The sequence below is a fragment of the Cystoisospora suis genome (assembly GCF_002600585.1).
Source record: "Cystoisospora suis strain Wien I chromosome Unknown contig_441, whole genome shotgun sequence".
NCBI classification, from domain to species: Eukaryota; Apicomplexa; class Conoidasida; order Eucoccidiorida; family Sarcocystidae; genus Cystoisospora; species Cystoisospora suis.
The window spans coordinates 35,820-52,345 of NW_027153242.1; the positions used below are offsets into that span (position 1 = coordinate 35,820).

The following is a 16,526-nucleotide window of genomic DNA, read 5'->3' on the forward strand; positions in this document are numbered from 1 at the left end:
CAGTTGTACTACCAACCCCCAGAAGACGGAAGTCGCTGTTTGTCTGCTACCCCACTCGGAGGCTGGTGGCATCTGCACAGGTCGAGTAGCAGTGCCGTTCACATACTGCATACTAAGTCGTGAACGCAGGGGACACGGTGGACGGTGATTCAAGAAAGTGACGGTGGGGGTAGAAGTCTCCGCTCAAACCGAAGTGGGGGAAACAACGCGGAAAGTTAGCCCCGCATCACTCTTCTCAGCAAGGCGGTGTCACGGTTCGAGTTGCGGAGCGGTAGTCCGCTTCCGGTGCGACCCCGGGGTGCCGGAAGGGTCTGCAGTTGCACTGCCGAAATAGTGAGCATTCCCCAGACTCCCTTTTCTTGCTTGAGGGAGAGCCTCCGCAGAGAAGGGTGTCAACCGAGTGCGCGATTTCATCTTCCTTCTCGTTGCTTCAGATTGTTGCGCGTCCCGTGGAGGTTCACTTCACAGCCGTACGCGGCGTCGATTCGCCAGACACCGGCTGGCTGAAAAACTATGGTGAATTGCATAAGAACATCTGTTCTTCCTGCCAACCTCCGCAAGCAGAAAAGCTTCAGACACCGAGATTTCCATAGTGACTACACGCAACATCCGAGGTCTGGACCAATCACGGCGAGATAAAAAAAGCCAACGCTCGGGACACGGACGACCACCGAGCTCGACTTTTCGCTGTCCGCGTTCTGTTGAGTGCGGGTCAACCCGTGGGTAGAACTTCAGAGAAAGCTCGAACTCGCTTTGTTTGTCTTTTTCTGTTTGTTTGGATGGGTGTGCGACGATTTTTTCTTTGCATCATGGTTTTCAACCGATGCGGGTAAGAGATACACGTGGGCGCAGCCGCGCCATTAACGTCCACTCACTGGCCCCAGCCCCGGCCATCGTTTGTTTCTTCCTGCTAACCATAGCTCCTGTTTTTCTGGGGTAGCTTCCGCCTCGAATGCTACTTAAATCTCTTTTTCTCATGCTTCCTCGGGGTCTTCCTGATCTGTGGATTCATTTGCAGACAACTTCTCACTTCAGTGCCTGTCAACTCTGCATCACCCCCAGTCGAAACTTTCCTTGAAAGAACGCGCGTCGAGCTCGCGCAGATCCGCTTCCCGATTTCTCGGATCCCTCCCTTTGGCCTCAGGTGGATATAGTTTCACTGCTGCTTCTCCTGTCTGGCTTGTGTGTTTCCTCGGACTCATACCACCCAGTCACACGCATGTTGGGGCTGCAGCCGGCCTTTCGTGCTGTCTCGTTCTCGTCCCGCCTTTGCAGGCTTCTCCACTTCGTTGTGTTCTGCACTTTTTTCTGATGCATCTCTGCCGTGGTCTCCGCTCCCGACTGCTGCGCTGATAATTCATTCTTCATATCCTCTGGCCCGGAGAGGCACGGCTCGTCTGGGTTTACCGCCTGATTTCTTTACTCTTCCGCCAGCGTCGAGTTCCTGTTCTCAGTTTTCGCTGGCATCGGCCATCTGTTTCAGTTTCCCTCTAGCGGCTACTTCGCAGCTTTTGTCTGTAGTGCGATATTTTCATCTCCAGCTCCGGCTAAGCTGCCTGAAGTCCTTCTTCAGTGGAAGCTTGTGTCGGAGTTTCCTTTTTCTGGTGGCATTTGAGGGCCCCAACATTTTTCTCTTCCTCACCTCGTGGGGAGTGTCTTGTTCTTTGGGTGCAACGACGTCTCCTAGTCTCGATGGTTTTTCCTACTTGACTGCCTAGGCGGCTATACATGTGAATGATCGGTATACCTTCCTACTCTCCGGGATCTTTTTCCAGCTCCGATGGCGGCTGCAGCTTCGTCAGCGGCGACCTTAGGTGGCTCAGGCTCGCCGTGGAGGGCGGCGGGAAGCAGTCTTCTTCCGCCAACTGCGGGAGGAATTGGAACTCCTACTGCCTCGTTTCCTGGTTCTTTCCAGCGCGCCGGTCCTTCGCCGCCCCCTCCTCATGTGACCCCTCCACCAGTTCCCACTACTCTGCATGCGCCGCCTTTCATACCGGGACTGCGTCCTAGTGCGCCTTCAGCAGCTGCAATAGGGATGCCTTCTTTATCTGGGGCAGGTCCCTGGCCATGGCCAGATGGAGTTTCTCCGTTCCCGTCACAGCAACAGCAGCAGACAGTTTTACCGCCGTCGCAGTTAACAGTAGCGAACGCGGAGATAGCCGCTCTTGTAGACTTGGTAAGGATGGACCCTTGAATGAAAGCATCATCTCAGGTTTCTCTTTTCTATGCTAACGCTTTCCCAATGTGGAAGTACACGGCTTTTTTCTCGTGTTTCCTTTTCGGACGTGCATCTGAGAAGCACTGGTGATGTTTTACATGTGAATCCGACAGAGCTCCTTTCCCCAGGGCTGGACCCGATAACGTCCTCTTTCTCCTTACCACAGGTGGCGTGTTGATTTCTCATGGCTAGAAGAGCCACACTACACACACACACACCACAAGACACATGTGTTTCTCATGTGAGACTACGCAGCGTCGCTTTGGCTTCCGAATAGGGAAAAAGCAAGGTTGGGTTTTTGTTCATTCTTTCTTCTTGGGATTGCTGGAGTTCCACAGAGTTACCAGTAGTCACCCGTGTGATTCCCGAGTGTCATATTACGCACGTTTTGCTCAGATGTGACAACGTCCAAGAAAGCAAAGAGAAAGGGGACATCACAGCTTGCTTGATAAGGACAGTAACGGCATTTATAACGTCTTGGGGTGGATGCTTTTTGTGCCTGCAGTATCAGCAGCAGCTCGCGGAAATCAACGCGGAGCATAGCCTTCTTTTAGTAAGTTAAAACTTGAACGTTACGCTGCCTTTTTCTGCGTCTGTGGTCTGCCTGCATACGATCACCCCGTCTTTGCACACGGGTAGGCAGGCTCTCGCTTTACACATCCTTCGGTACACGGTAGATGCCCCAGCGTGCCTCTGGTTTCCTCGGTAGCAGAGAGGAGGGGTAGACATGCGTCAGCCTGCATGGCCGCATCTTTCGGAGGCACTGTGTCCACCGTTCTGTAATTTGTTCTGAGCTCACTCGGGTAACTGGCAGTGGCCGCAGAGCAGCAGCGGGCTGTTGTATGTTTCTTTTGTATACATCTCGGTGTACGGGTACCACTACACTAGGACACATGCGCGACGAATCGAGCTGGCGAAACTGCACCTGTCCTTCTCGTCCTCGTAGAAGTAATCCTTGCGTCAAGTGCATTTGTCACTGCAGGAGGACCAGGCAAAGCTAGCTGCGTTCATCGCCCCGTATCTTGATTCCGACGGTCGAGTGATTGGGGAGTTCGACGATACCGTGCTTCTCTTCAAGCAGGGCTTGGATCTTCGTCTACTGGAGTATGAAGAAGATTGCCGTCGTATTCAGGTATGATTGTTCAAGTACCACCTGCGTTGTCTTGTTGGTCTCGAGCCCCTTTCCCATCGTCGAGAGGTCTATATCTGCAAACCCCTCTTCCCTGAGGAACCGGATTAGCACACCGGACCCCGGTCGTTGTGAAGGGAGGCGAGGGGGATGTCCGCGAAGTGTTTTTTTGCCGACTACGCGGGCGACCATTTCGCAGCTGTACAATTTTTGTTGCTGAGGAGCATATCCAGCGAGCCAAACGACATCTGTCTTTGTGTGTATCTGTTGTGCTGGTGAAGAGTACACTTGGCTGTGTGATGCGGGATTTCTCTGTTCGAAGCGTGAAGGGTTCTGCACTTCATAGAGAAACCAGATCTCGCACCTTGGCACGCATGGAATGTCAGGTTTCAGGTCTAATAATGATGAGGATTTCGGACGTGCAAACTCGAGTGCTTTGATACAAAATCCACTAGACCTCGGTACGGTCCTTGTAGATGTCTTCTATGGGTCGCATGCTGTTGCCGTCCATTTTCGACTGCTACTGCGAAGGACTCCACGAGCCTTTTCATTCTCGCCGCCGCATGATGTCTTTTTGATTCTCTTCAGCAAACCGAAAGGCGTCTGCAACGAAAAATTGACGACGTTTGCCTTCGGTATGAGTCCATGGTCATGGAAGCGCACGGTAAGCCTGAGATTTGACATGGGTAGGGTGGCACCGTTCCAGGTGGGCCGCACATATAACGTATCAGTTGAACTAACTCGTGCTGGGCTCCTGCTGCATCTCCTGTTGTCTCAGGCTTTGCAGAGTCGCGGCTCCTTGGCCAGGTCAAAGATCTGCAGCGGGTCATCTGGTGAGCTGCACGGACGGACGCTGACTTGTATATAGTCGGAGTCGATCGGAGTGTATAGTTCTTTTGTGAGTACGGGAGCTTTCGTCCGCTGCGACGAAACGAAGTATTCCATCTGTGTGAAGCCGAGGAGGTAGAGCAGAGACCGTATTCAAGGAGAATTACACCCTAAACCAATGTATTCGTTTGTGTGCTGAGGTGCGGCTGGACGATGCCAAACCCTTTGAGTTCTCACGGAGGCTGCTGCAGACGGTTAAGGAAAGAAAGAAGTCGAGAATCGTTTGTGGGTGTCATTCTGATGATGGTGATATGTCTGCCGAGTGGACATACGTCTCCTTTGTAGTGTGGCGGGCAACTGTAGGCGTGGACGGGCAACTGACGGTTGCCCTGCGTTTGAAAACCTGCGCGTCGGCTGTTGAGCAGCAGGATGTTCGGGGGAGAGGTCTACACAGCTGAGCTTAGGCCAGTCGTGAATGGTTCGAGTCAGAAAGATGGTTCAGTCCTTGGTCGCAGGAGATTTGCTAGGGAAGCAATACGGCGGCAGGCGCATCCGCACAAGTGTGCTTCGCCCGGACAGTTTCTTCGTTCCTCGAAGCCTTACTGGGTCCATCCGCATGCTGTCTTCGGTCTTGAGCATTAGCACAGAAGAGGCAGTTCCTCCTCCATCTCGACGTGACTTCTTTCCAAGAGGCTTTCCTTTCATATCCCCTAAGCGAAGACGTCCGCTGCACATAGCCTTTCGGTGTTGTTACATGGATTCTCGTTTCCGCGCGGGGGGTTGAGTGACCTCTCTGTTTCCTCTGCTTCCCGACCCTATCACTGTTCTCTGCTGGGGTTGTGTTGGGTCCTACAGGCTGCTGCATAGCGAGCTTGACGAGCTGAGATTCCAGCGGGACATTTACGCGGACGAGACTAAGCGGTTGCGAGGCATATGCCGCTTTGGCCACTGGATTGAAGACGGTGTGTTACCGAGGATCTGTCTTGTACCTTCATGCCGGTGTTTTCCGATCATTATGTTAGTTTCAGCCATAGGTATCAGACTCCATGTGACATTTTCTTCTTCTGTCTTCGTCTGTTGATAGCTGATCTGATGGGAGTAAATTACTCCCCGTGCACTCTCCTGGTATTCGCACTTCTATCTGAGTGTTGTGGAAGGGCACTTGAGGAAAGCTTGAGTGTCGTTTTCTTATGCCACTTGTGCTCCGGTGCTATTTATTTGAAGCCTGAGCGCGTTGCGTCCTCCTACCCCACGGACATTTGTCTTATTTTACAGTATGCACTGATTCTTAACTTTCCAGATTTGGTTCTTGTAGACGTCCAACCGGCCGTCTGTGTGGTTAGACGGACATCGGGGGTGCCGTTCAGAATTTCCTCTTTCGATTGGTGCGGCGTGAAGACTCCACGTGGCACGCATGGTTGCTTGCTTTCTCCGCAATTGTTCAAGTCATTCTCAGCTGTTGAGTGTCTCTGAGAATCGTGCTTGTTCCCGGTGTCTGACACGTTCGCGTGCTGTTCCTCTCTTTTTTGTTTTTGGCAGGGTATGGCATTCCTGATCGGGAGGATATAGCCTCCGACGAGAGAAATCTGCATCGCCGCCATCTTCGAGGTTCCCGTGAAGCTGCGTAAGTAGAGACAACATCTCTGTTCTGACCAGTGATGAGTCATTCGACCCCGGGACCGTTATCACGCCACACAGGTGTCGTCTTCGTTCTCAAAGAATGCAGAGGAAGCCAGGAACGACGCGTGTTTTCTCTTTGTCGCGCTACGTATGAAATCTCTCGGAATCAGTCTGTTCAGGGAGAGGGCTTTGGTAGTGTACCTTGTCAGTGATTCACTCGGGGAGCAAGAACTGTGCTGAAGAGGCGTGATTGTGATGACTGTCCTAGGCATGAGATTCCCATCTTACGTGGTTCAGCTTGTTCGAAGCTCAAACACGGACAAGTGTGGTAGCATGCAGCCTCTTGTAGTCCGGACTTCGTGCCTCTTGCTTGAGGTTCACGATATCTCCTCGTGCGAGTACCGTTGGGTCCACGTTTTCTTTTGCTCTCTTCCAGTTAGTGTTAACGTCCTTTGTGTTCTATGCATGATGGCGCGCTGTCTGACCCTACTTCGCAGGCTGCACATATTCTATGCGTTCGCGTCTACAGAAAGGTTCTCTCAATAAACGCGAGAAGGCGTACTTTCTACTCCGTTCACGTGCTGCCGTGTGTAGCCTGGCTCACTCGGGAGATTTTGGCGAATCGAGGCAGGATAGACAACCTTTTCTGTGGTTTGGCCGTTACTACAGCTCGTACCAGCGGCTGCACTGACAGCAATGACGACCTCTTACGCATTACCTTGCACTGCTTGATGGGAGTTGCAGTTGGATCGCGTGTTAGTGTGTGTGTGATGAACACCCTGCGCGCAGCCAGCACGGCGTGATTCTTAGGCCGGCAACTTCCGAGCCAGAACATGAGCGCCGAGCAGCTAAGCGCACCGTAGGGACTGGGTCCTCAGGTCTGGTAAGTCGGCCTCTCAAAGTTGGGGACAGTAGGATTACTTGGCAACAGTCACGCGGCAGTCAAAGACAGGGAGAAGGAGATGAAGCCGAACGACGTCCGAGAGAGCAGGAGACGACGAAAAAGAAGGAAGAGCCAACCCGTCCATCCTTGTTTCAAGGTGTGCTTTCCAAGCTGCTAAAACCCTTTGAGGACGGTGAGGAAGTGGCATTAGAGAAGGGAGAGTCTGCTGAGCGCATTGAAGCGGAGATGCCTGCGGGTGGGGTGGTTTTCTCAAGAGACGTCAAGTCCAAGGAGAGACGATCAACGAAGTCCGCACAGCCATTTCGTCGGAGTGCCTCCACTCTCGCGGGTGATGGACCCGCTGAGAGGGCGGCGCCCCCGTGTGCCATCGACTTCGCGCAGGCAGAAGAAGATGCGAAAAGGAGGCGCTCTAAAGCACTCCAGTACGATGATGAGGTAGACCGGAGAGCTCGGCGGCCTAGCGGGGCAGTGTCGCGCGCACCTGAGAGACAGGATGAACGGCAGCCTGCACGCAGGCACGGGGAGGATGTTCGCGACCGACGAAGGTCGAGTCTTTTTGAAAAGCAAAAGATTGATGAAGACGGCGTTGATGTCCGTGAGCGACCTGATGTGCTTCCTCGGGCTGAGGACTCGAGGCCTTCCGTTTTGGACGTTGAGTCACGCGACCGTCGCAGAATGAGCAGACGGGCTTCAAAAGAGTTTGCTCGTCGTTCCTCTGCTGACGTGGAGTATCCGAAGGAGAAAAGACGAGTCTACGGTGACGATGAAGACAGCCGGGAAGACGTGACGGCAGCTCCTCCTCGTCGGAAGAGTTCGCTTCATGAGAAGAAGGAAGGTGCAGACCGGACAAAAGATACAAAAATCGACCACGCAGAGGTTCCGCGACGTAAGTCAGGTTTCAGTGCTCCCGCGCCCGACTGGGAAACAGAGAAAGGAGCAGAACGAGGGGGCCGGGCAAGTGAGGAGCCAGGTTTTACTTCATCAAAAGACTATGCAGAGCCTAGAAGTCGACGCCCGTGGGGTGGTGACGAGCAGTCTCTGAAGAGGGAGGAAACAGAACCGGAGTCGATGCCTCCGAGTATTCGCGATGAAGAAAGCGTATCTGATGCACGGAGCGCCTGGGCTGATGATGCTTCGGACTTCACGCCGGCGGCGGAGGATTCCCGTTCTTCTCCAAGACGACGGTCTACAAGCAATGGTCGTGGGGTAAGGAGTCTCACCGGATCGGCACCTGCCCCTCCACCCGAGTCGCCTTACTACAATGCACGTGAACCGCGTCAAAAAGAGCCGGAGGGCCTAGCTCGCAGGTTTGCTTCCCGTACGATAGCAAGTCCCTTCGTTCAGTCGGTAGCTCCAAGCCCCCGGACATCTCCGCGGGTCCCGATCAGCCGTCAGGTTTCCGCGGCGTTTTTGGGTGCAGTGGAGTCTCCATTGCCAAGCGCGCGGGGCCACTCTCCTCGGCCCTCACCAAGTGACCGGAGACATCGGAGCTCCCGAGGCCGAGGAGACGTCAGCGACAGGCCAGGTGGTCGCGTCTGGAGATCCCCCAGCCGGACTCTCGCTTCCCCTCTGGCTTCTGCAAGGGGGTCTTATGGTGGTGCTGTTGGTCTTGGAGCGCCACGGCGAATGCTTTCAGTGGCATCCAGGGGAGACTGGGATGAGTACAGCCCACGAGCTGACAGTGTGTACGGAGATGGAGGGCCGGACAGCGCGCGCCCGCAAGTATCGCCCTTGGATCTGTCGAAGATTCGGCGGTGATGGTACCACCATCGCTTTTCTTAGGTGAACTGTTCGGTTCGGGGGGGAGAAAAACTCAAACTGTCGGAAGCTGTTCGGCCAGCTCAAGTCGGTCACATCAAGAGTTCCGTGCGCACCCCGTGGCTCCAGTTGTGCGTCGCCTTCGGCTCAATCTCTTCCTTTCGCCTCTTCTTGCTCTATCCGCTCTGAGTTCGACGGGGGTGCCAGTCGTCGAGTTCCATTCAACTGGGTTTCCTTCAGAGCAAGTGGGTGACCTGTGGAAACCGGAGCACCAAACGATCCTTGTCCAAGTTGTGCCAAATCTGCGTGTCTGTATGTCTCGCGGCCCCTTCAGTAATTTTTGTGCCTTTTTTTTACCAGTGCTGGCGAGGGGTGTAGCGGCTGTAAATACGAGCCACTCCTGGTAATTTGGGGGCGCCTGCGGAGCTGTTCCAGTGCGACTTCCACGGGATCGGTCGGCGTTGCCAGAGGTAATGCTATTCGTTTTCCCTGTAGACCGGCAGCTGTTTCTGAAACAGGACGAGTCTGTACAGTTGCAACCGCGGGAGTGCGACCCTGCGAGACAAGTAGAAGAGAGGCTCAATCCATGGAGCCAATAACGACATGAGAATGACACTCGAGAAGAATTCTTGAGGAACTTCCATGTACCACCGAAAATTGTCTTTCAGAAACTCCGAGGAAAGGGCTTCTCGTTCGCCACTGTATTGACCGGCCGAGTCTCTCCGTGCAGCCAACTGCGTCCTAGTCTTGCCATGGCCGGGTAAGTCCTTTCGGCTGTCACGGCCACCGTGAAAGAAAGGAAAGCCAGAGACCAAAAGAAGTAGGACTACAGCACCCCTTCGGGGGCCACAGGCGCCCCCTCTCGTGAAGGCCGTCATGTCAGACGCCGTGGCTGTCGAGACAAGCCCTCAAAGCCGGGTTGAGTTATCTTCCTTCAGTGAGGTGCTGCGCGGCCGCGGCGGCTGCATTGGGAGTGCGGTGCAGCTCGCCGCCTTGCGCCCACCGGCTAGCCGGAAAAATTGCAGCTACTCCGGTGAAGCCTCCACGATAACCGGTGCCCTCAGTCGGCTGCCGGCACTTTATTCACTTCGGAGTCATCGTGGTGCATGTGGCATTCGCCTGTACGGCCCAAGGCGGCGCTAGCTCGTCTCAAGCTGGGCTTGTCGGCTCAAGGCATTGACCCGCTTCCCTACCCGAACTCGTGCGAGCGCAAACTCCAGGCGACTGCGTGGAGAGGAGGAGGCATAGGAATCTCTTGAGAGTGCTAAGCCAGGATTCCGCTTGTCATCTCCAGACAAGACTGTGGCTAGCGAATACTGCGGTATTGCTGCAAGAAAAAGAGAAACCAGTTGAACTTGTTTTACGGCTGCCTGTCGCCTCCCCTCCCATAGCACGCACAAGTAATACGAATGCAGAGGTGATTGTTGACGAAATAGCTTAGGAAGCCCCGTCGATGGGTTCTCAGGCTGTCATTTGTTTCCCGGCTTCGGTATCCCTGTACGGCCGAAGCAATCACCCACTCGCGCCTCCTCAGTTCGTCCGGCAAACGCACCACGCTCCGGTGCGCTGGGGAGCCGACTGTCCCTCACGGAGGAGGGTTTTTTTGAGCGGTTGCCTCACGAGATGGCTTTTCTCGTTCACCAGAAAAAAAACGCGGCAATCCTGGACCGACAGCGTAAAGGTGGACGCGTCGTGCTGCGAGGAAGTAGCATCACCTCGCAGGAGGGGCACAGCCGAGACTTGCTCGACGCGGCCGAAGCCCCGCGGCAATCCTCCCCCCAAGCGCCTGGAGTCGGAACCGATAGTGAAATGCAAAGCGGCTTTATTCCGTTATGACGTGTAGATCGAGTGCGGCACTGCAGTTATACTTCCAGAAATTTCTAGGGCTTGACTGTGAAAAGTAAGTTGGTCATTGTCCGGCCAATGTGGGCACGCCGCCAGCGTCGTCTCGCGGAGTTGCCATCGGTGGCGTACAACTTCCAAACCTCCTGTCGCTGACGCGGGACGCGCCACCAGCTCGCTGTCCGGCGCGACACTCTCTTCCGCTGTGGTCCAAGTGCTGGTGCCGACAGGCTCTCTTCCGCTTTGATCCCGATAGCTACTGCTATATGCCGGCCGTGCATGGTGAGACCCGTATGTCACTCAATCTTTGGCCCACCCCGCCATCATCGATCGCGGGCCAGCAGGTTGTATAGAGGGTGGCTTGGTGCCGGAGGCAGAGCACTGGAGTGGTCGCCCGGTCAGCCGTGTCTCCATTCATGAAAGTATCAACTAGCCCACAAAGGTGCAACGGTAAGTCTGCGGCATCTTGAGAAAGGGGTCCGGGTAGAACCGTGAAGGTAACGGTCTGCGGCGACACATTCCAAGTTCAGTCCAATGTGTACCTCCGACATTGGTACCTGGGGATCAATGTGCGAACGTGAACAGTCGCTCTCGAAGCGCTCACGGAGAGTTCTCTCCCATTTTCTCCGTTCCCCACAGCTCGTATTCCGGGGGCCACTGGGTTACAGCCAGCAGTCCGCGCAACAAGAGCGGGCACATGGCCGGTGCGCACCCAGGTGCCCGCCGCATTCCCGACGAGCACCGTAGGTCGTGTCCCGATTGTGGCGGAGCCACTACCGCTCTCTACTAGTACTCTGGCGAGACTACGGCAAACAGTTGCCCTGCGGTGGGGGCAGCCAGGCTCCGGATCGCGACTGCGTAAGTGATCGAGTGCCTACCAGGTAGGGCGGCACTATAGCGGTAACTATCTCGCTTCTACTTTTAACCTCGATACGTACTACGCGGCTCCTTACCAGTGTTTTTGTTCCGTCGACGTCGGCGCTTCCACTACCCACCATGACTCTTGTAACGAGAAACAAGCGCCCCGGCACGACGAATGCAGGCACAGTCGGCTTACAAAGGCAACACCGCACACGGGGCTACGTCAACAAGGAAAAAAAAAAAAAACCGATGTCGGCGACGCTGACTGGGGGGGGGACGTCAAGCATTCGCAGAAGCTGTTAAGTTATACTATTGCTTGGGGGCTACATTCCTGACAATGCTGCATAGGTCAGCAGCTAGATCCGGCAACGCCCCTGCAAGCAGTTGGACATTCAGCAAAGAATGTCGACGGCCTGCCACCCCCCAGGCAGACGGCGAACCAGAAAAGGCACACCAAATTATAGGACAAATGTTACGACGCACATTATCAGAGTGGAAGGCGGTGGAGTAAGCGTTGGCATAATTACAATTCGCTGACCACTGAACACACCAGAGCAGCGCCAAAGCCGCCACCTTTGACTTGCCTTGTGGTTTTTTCTTACCCAGCCGATCCGTCAACAGCGTCCGGTACAAACAGCAACGGCGTTGAATGTGCTTCTTCTACAAGCACGATTAAGGTTCAGAAGGCAAAAGAAAAGCCAAGGCGAGCCCAGCAACACCAGAGCCTCTGCGTCAGCAGACACAGCCGGCCAGCAGAAACTCACAAAGGCCAACAAGTTTGGCTGAAACCAACTAACCTGCCTCTGGACCAGTGCTCAAAGGCTTTACGGCTAAAGCTTGTCGGACCCTTCATTGCGGGGAAAGGACTGGCAGGAACGCTACTAAAGTGCGACTGCCGCCCCCCTGGTTGGTACGTCACGTTTTCGCTACTCATTACTGAAACCTAGGGAGTTTACGGATGAGCTCCCTCTCCCTTGGCCCTTATAGGTCTTTCCCCATCAGCCAGGAGGTGGCCTCGTCCAATTCTTGCACGAGAAACCCACGGCCTGAGCCGGTGTAAGTGGTCATGATAGGGAGGGTGAAGCGGTCTCATCACGCTCCTGAGAACTACGACTATGCCTGATGGCACTGACACGAATCAGTCGGGCTCCCCTTACAACGGACTAGCCTCCAGCGGCACGCATTTATGGGAGAGAAATGCTTAGTGGAAAGTACCATGACCGCTCTTACACCGACTCAGGTCGTGAGTTTATCCTCAAGAGTTGGACGAGGCCACCTCCAGGCTGCTGGAGGAAGACCGACAAGGGCCAAAGGAGCTCATCCGTAACCACTTCAAAGGCCAGGAAATCAGCAGTGCGCCAGAAAAGACTCTTACACGGAAATTCTCGTCGAGTCCGTTGCAAGTCCCCTGAAACTCTTCGGAAGCGTGAAGAGGTGTCATAACGCTCCTAACGATTACGACTACGCCTGATGGCACTGACACGAAATAGTTCGGCTCCCTCCCCTTTCACCCGTCCCATAGACCTTCGAGCAGAAAGGCGGACGTACAAGACAACTCCGAATAAAGGCGTCCGGTTTTTTTCCCTGTTTCTTTCTTTCTTCCTCCTGACTCCGTGTCCGCACTAATGGTGGACTACGCTTCTGGCTGAGAACGTCTGAGCGTCGGCCGAAGGCTTCGGGCAGTTCTGCGAAGTGTTTAAGGTGTTCGTTCCCCTCTCTCGTGACCCACTGGGCAACGTTCCTCACCCCATCATGACGTGACCTGCAGGGCATGTCACTTTTGTAGCCTCGCTCCAGCAACGGTATAACTGGAACTCGCGGACAGCATGTACGCAAGGCTGACACCTCGCGTAGTTCTGGGCTGCTGATACCGGTCTCCTTTTCTTGAAGCAGCCCCGTCTGTGGCGTTGCCGTTTAGAGCCGGCTACGGCTCCTTTCGCGGCGCCGGGATTTTTTTCTTTTTTGAGTCGCGGTGACGCGTAAAAGCCTCGACGCGGACGGGACAAAATACAGTAAGGAGCCGCATAGTACGTATCGAGGTTAAAATTGGAAGCGAGATAGTTACCGCTATAGTGCCGCCCTACCTGGTAGGCACTCGATCACTTACGCTGTCGCGATCCGGAGCCTGGCTGCCCCCACCGCAGGGCAACTGTTTGCCGTAGTCTCGCCAGAGTACTAGTAGAGAGCGGTAGTGGCTCCGCCACAATCGGGACACGACCTACGGTGCTCGTCGGGAATGCGGCGGGCACCTGGGTGCGCACCGGCCATGTGCCCGCTCTTGTTGCGCGGACTGCTGGGCTGTAACCCAGTGGCCCCCGGAATACGAGCTGTGGGGAACGGAGAAAATGGGAGAGAACTCTCCGTGAGCGCTTCGAGAGCGACTGTTCACGTTCGCACATTGATCCCCAGGTAACAATGTCGGAGGTACACGTTGGACTGAACTTGGAATGTGTCGCCGCAGACCGTTACCTTCACGGTTCTACCCGGACCCCTTTCTCAAGATGCCGCAGACTTACCGTTGCACCTTTGTGGGCTAGTTGATACTTTCATGAATGGAGACACGGCTGACCGGGCGACCACTCCAGTGCTCTGCCTCCGGCACCAAGCCACCCTCTATACAACCTGCTGGCCCGCGATCGATGATGGCGGGGTGGGCCAAAGATTGAGTGACATACGGGTCTCACCGTGCACGGCCGGCATATAGCAGTAGCTATCGGGATCAAAGCGGAAGAGAACCTGTCGGCGAACAGTGCGGTGGCGCCGTCCCAGGAGGTGAGAAGTGTGGTTGTACGCCACGGATGGCAAGTCCGTGAGACGACATCGCCAGTGTGCGCGAATTGGCCTGTCCATGACCAACTTAATTTTCACGGCAAAGAACTGAGAATTTGTCGAAGTACTATAACTGCAGTGCTTCACCAGGTCGACATCCCATCATGGCATAAAGCTGGTCCACGGTTCACGACTCCGACTTTAGGCGCACGGTGGCGGTCGCCTCGCGGGCTGTGGCACGGCCGAGTAATTCCCGTCGGTGCCCGTCCTGCGGTTTGGTGTTTGTTTGTCAGTGCATGCCGTGTGCATCTTTGCGCAGTCGGCTTGAAATTGCCGTGTTTATTTTCTGGAGGACGAAAAGGCCCTCTTGTTGGACAGGTGCTAAGAGAAATGTCCGTCGTGTGTGAGGGACGGTGTGCAGCGCAGCGCACTTCCGGGTCGTGCGTCCTCCGCACGGAGTAAGGAGGCGCTGGAGCCGGATTTTCCCGGCCGTAACGTGCTAGCGAAACCGCGAAACAAGTAACGGTCTGGGAACGCATCGACTGGGCTTCCTAAGCTATCCTCGTAACAATCGCCTCTGCATTCGTCTTACTTGTGCGTGCTATGGGAGGGGAGGCGACAGGCAGCCGTAAAACAAGCCTAGCTGGTTTCTCTTTTTCTCGCAGCAATACCACAGTATTAGCAAGCCACAGTCTTGTCTGGAGATGACAAGCGGAATCCTGGGTTAGCACTCTCAAGAGATTCCTAGGCCTCCTCCTCTCCACGCAGCTGCCTGGAGTGTGCGCTCGCACGAGTTCGGGTAGGGAAGCGGGTCAGTGCCTTGAGCCGACAAGCCTAGTTTGAGACGAGCTAGCGCCGCCTTGGGCCGTACAGGCGAATGCCACATGCACCACGATGACTCCGAAGTGAATAAAGTGCCGGCAGCCGACTGAGGGCACCGGTTATCGTGGAGGCTTCACCGGAGTAGCTGCAATTTTTCCGGCTAGCCGGTGGGCGCAAGGCGGCGAGCTGCACCGCACTCCCAATGCAGCCGCCGCGGCCGCGCAGCACCTCACTGAAGGAAGATAACTCAACCCGGCTTTGAGGGCTTGTCTCGACAGCCACGGCGTCTGACATGACGGCCTTCACGAGAGGGGGCGCCTGTGGCCCCCGAAGGGGTGCTGTAGTCCTACTTCTTTTGGTCTCTGGCTTTCCTTTCTTTCACGGTGGCCGTGACAGCCGAAAGGACTTACCCGGCCATGGCAAGACTAGGACGCAGTTGGCTGCACGGAGAGACTCGGCCGGTCAATACAGTGGCGAACGAGAAGCCCTTTCCTCGGAGTTTCTGAAAGTCGGAGTTCCTGGTGTTGCATGGAAGTTTCGCAAGAACTCTTCTCGAGTGTCATTCTCATGTCGTCACTGGCTCCACGGATTGAGCCTACCTTCTACTGGTCTCGAAGGGTTGCAGTCCCGCCGTTGCAACTGTACAGACTCGTCCTGTTTCAGAAACAGCTGCCGGTCTACAGGGGAAACAAATAGCATTACCTCTAGCAGCGCCGGCCGATCCGGGGGGAATCAAACTGGAACAGCTCCGCAGGCGCTCGTAAATTACCAGGAGTGGCTCGTGTTTACAGCCGCGGAAGCCGTCGTCGGCACCGGCAAGAAAAGGGCACAAATTACTAAAGAAGGGGCGGAGCATCCAGACCCGCATATTGAGTATAACCCGGACAAGGATACGGACGAGCCGTTCGTTACTCCGGTTTCCTCAGGTCACCCACTGGGTCTGACGAAAACCGATCTGGATGGAATTAGACGACTGGCACCGCCAGAGAACTCAGAACGGATAGAGGAAGAGTCGGTGAACGAAAGAGCTGCCGTCAAAGGCGATGCACTACAGGAGACACGGGATGCTCACGCGAATCTTGATGTGAACCGAACTGCGCTGGGCGAACAGCGTCGGATAGCTGTATTTTCTTCCTCCAGCAGTCGGACGGTTCACATAAGAGATGTGGCGGTGCATGACGGCAGCGGAGGCACGACCGTTACAGTCACCGCAGAAATCCGAAATACCCAAACAGGAGAGGTCGATGCATCGTTCGATGACAATGTCTATTTCACAGAGTTGTTCAAGGAAGATGGGGCAGGCAGGGTGACACCAGCGGAGCTTCCAAAGGATGGCCAGGTCTTTGTTTCTCAAGCGAACAAAGGTATGACCTCTCTGCCAAAATAGAACACTTGACTGCGGAAACCCGCTGCACCACACCCGGGCAGTAGTGTATCCAGGCGTGCGGCACGCCCCGCTGCTCAGAGCAGCAACAGTCGCCCATGACACTGAATGCGACACCTTCGGAATCTTCAAACACTGCTAGGTGGATTTACGTACAAGAATGCCTCTCTCGCTAGTTAGGCTCTAGCCCTAAGCTGTATTGCATATTAAGCTGTGCATTCGCGGGGCGGGGGGATCTGGTTTACCTTGCAAGAAACATAGAATAAGAGATTTCGCTGTGAATGAGAAGTAGTTCAGGTGACAGGTGGACATACAGTCCGCCATCAAATCCAAGGGTGGAAAGGAGAGACCCGGGTGTTCGGGTGTGCATTCGCAGGGGAGGGCTGCACCC

At 55.0% G+C, this 16,526-nt stretch overlaps 2 protein-coding genes across 2 annotated transcripts; both read left to right on the forward strand.

The window, feature by feature from the left end:
- Nucleotides 1-369: 369 nt before the first annotated feature.
- On the forward strand, nucleotides 370-9,721 carry CSUI_001119 (rna-binding protein). The gene is made up of 8 exons (XM_068061325.1): nucleotides 370-2,176; nucleotides 2,724-2,771; nucleotides 3,201-3,350; nucleotides 3,936-4,011; nucleotides 4,126-4,180; nucleotides 5,031-5,137; nucleotides 5,715-5,799; nucleotides 6,585-9,721. The coding sequence occupies exons 1-8, from the start codon at nucleotides 1,781-1,783 to the stop codon at nucleotides 8,455-8,457; spliced, it is 2,790 nt and encodes a 929-aa protein (XP_067926698.1). The 5' UTR covers nucleotides 370-1,780; the 3' UTR covers nucleotides 8,458-9,721.
- Nucleotides 9,722-14,310: 4,589 nt separating this feature from the next.
- CSUI_001120 (uncharacterized protein) lies at nucleotides 14,311-16,075 on the forward strand (the record flags this gene model as incomplete). Its single annotated transcript, XM_068061326.1, has 1 exon — nucleotides 14,311-16,075. A coding segment is annotated over exon 1 (1,032 nt), but the record flags the coding sequence as incomplete, so codon positions are not given.
- Nucleotides 16,076-16,526: the final 451 nt, after the last annotated feature.

What these genes read in the sequence shown, in the direction of transcription:
- CSUI_001119 (XM_068061325.1), top strand. Translation starts at nt 1,781, where the DNA reads ATGGCGGCTGCAGCTTCGTCAGCGGCGACCTTAGGTGGCTCAGGCTCG. An exon ending in CATGGTCATGGAAGCGCACG is followed by an intron (nt 4,012 to 4,125) that starts GTAAGCCTGAGA and finishes CTGTTGTCTCAG; the next exon opens with GCTTTGCAGAGTCGCGGCTC. An exon ending in CGAGGTTCCCGTGAAGCTGC is followed by an intron (nt 5,800 to 6,584) that starts GTAAGTAGAGAC and finishes CCCTGCGCGCAG; the next exon opens with CCAGCACGGCGTGATTCTTA.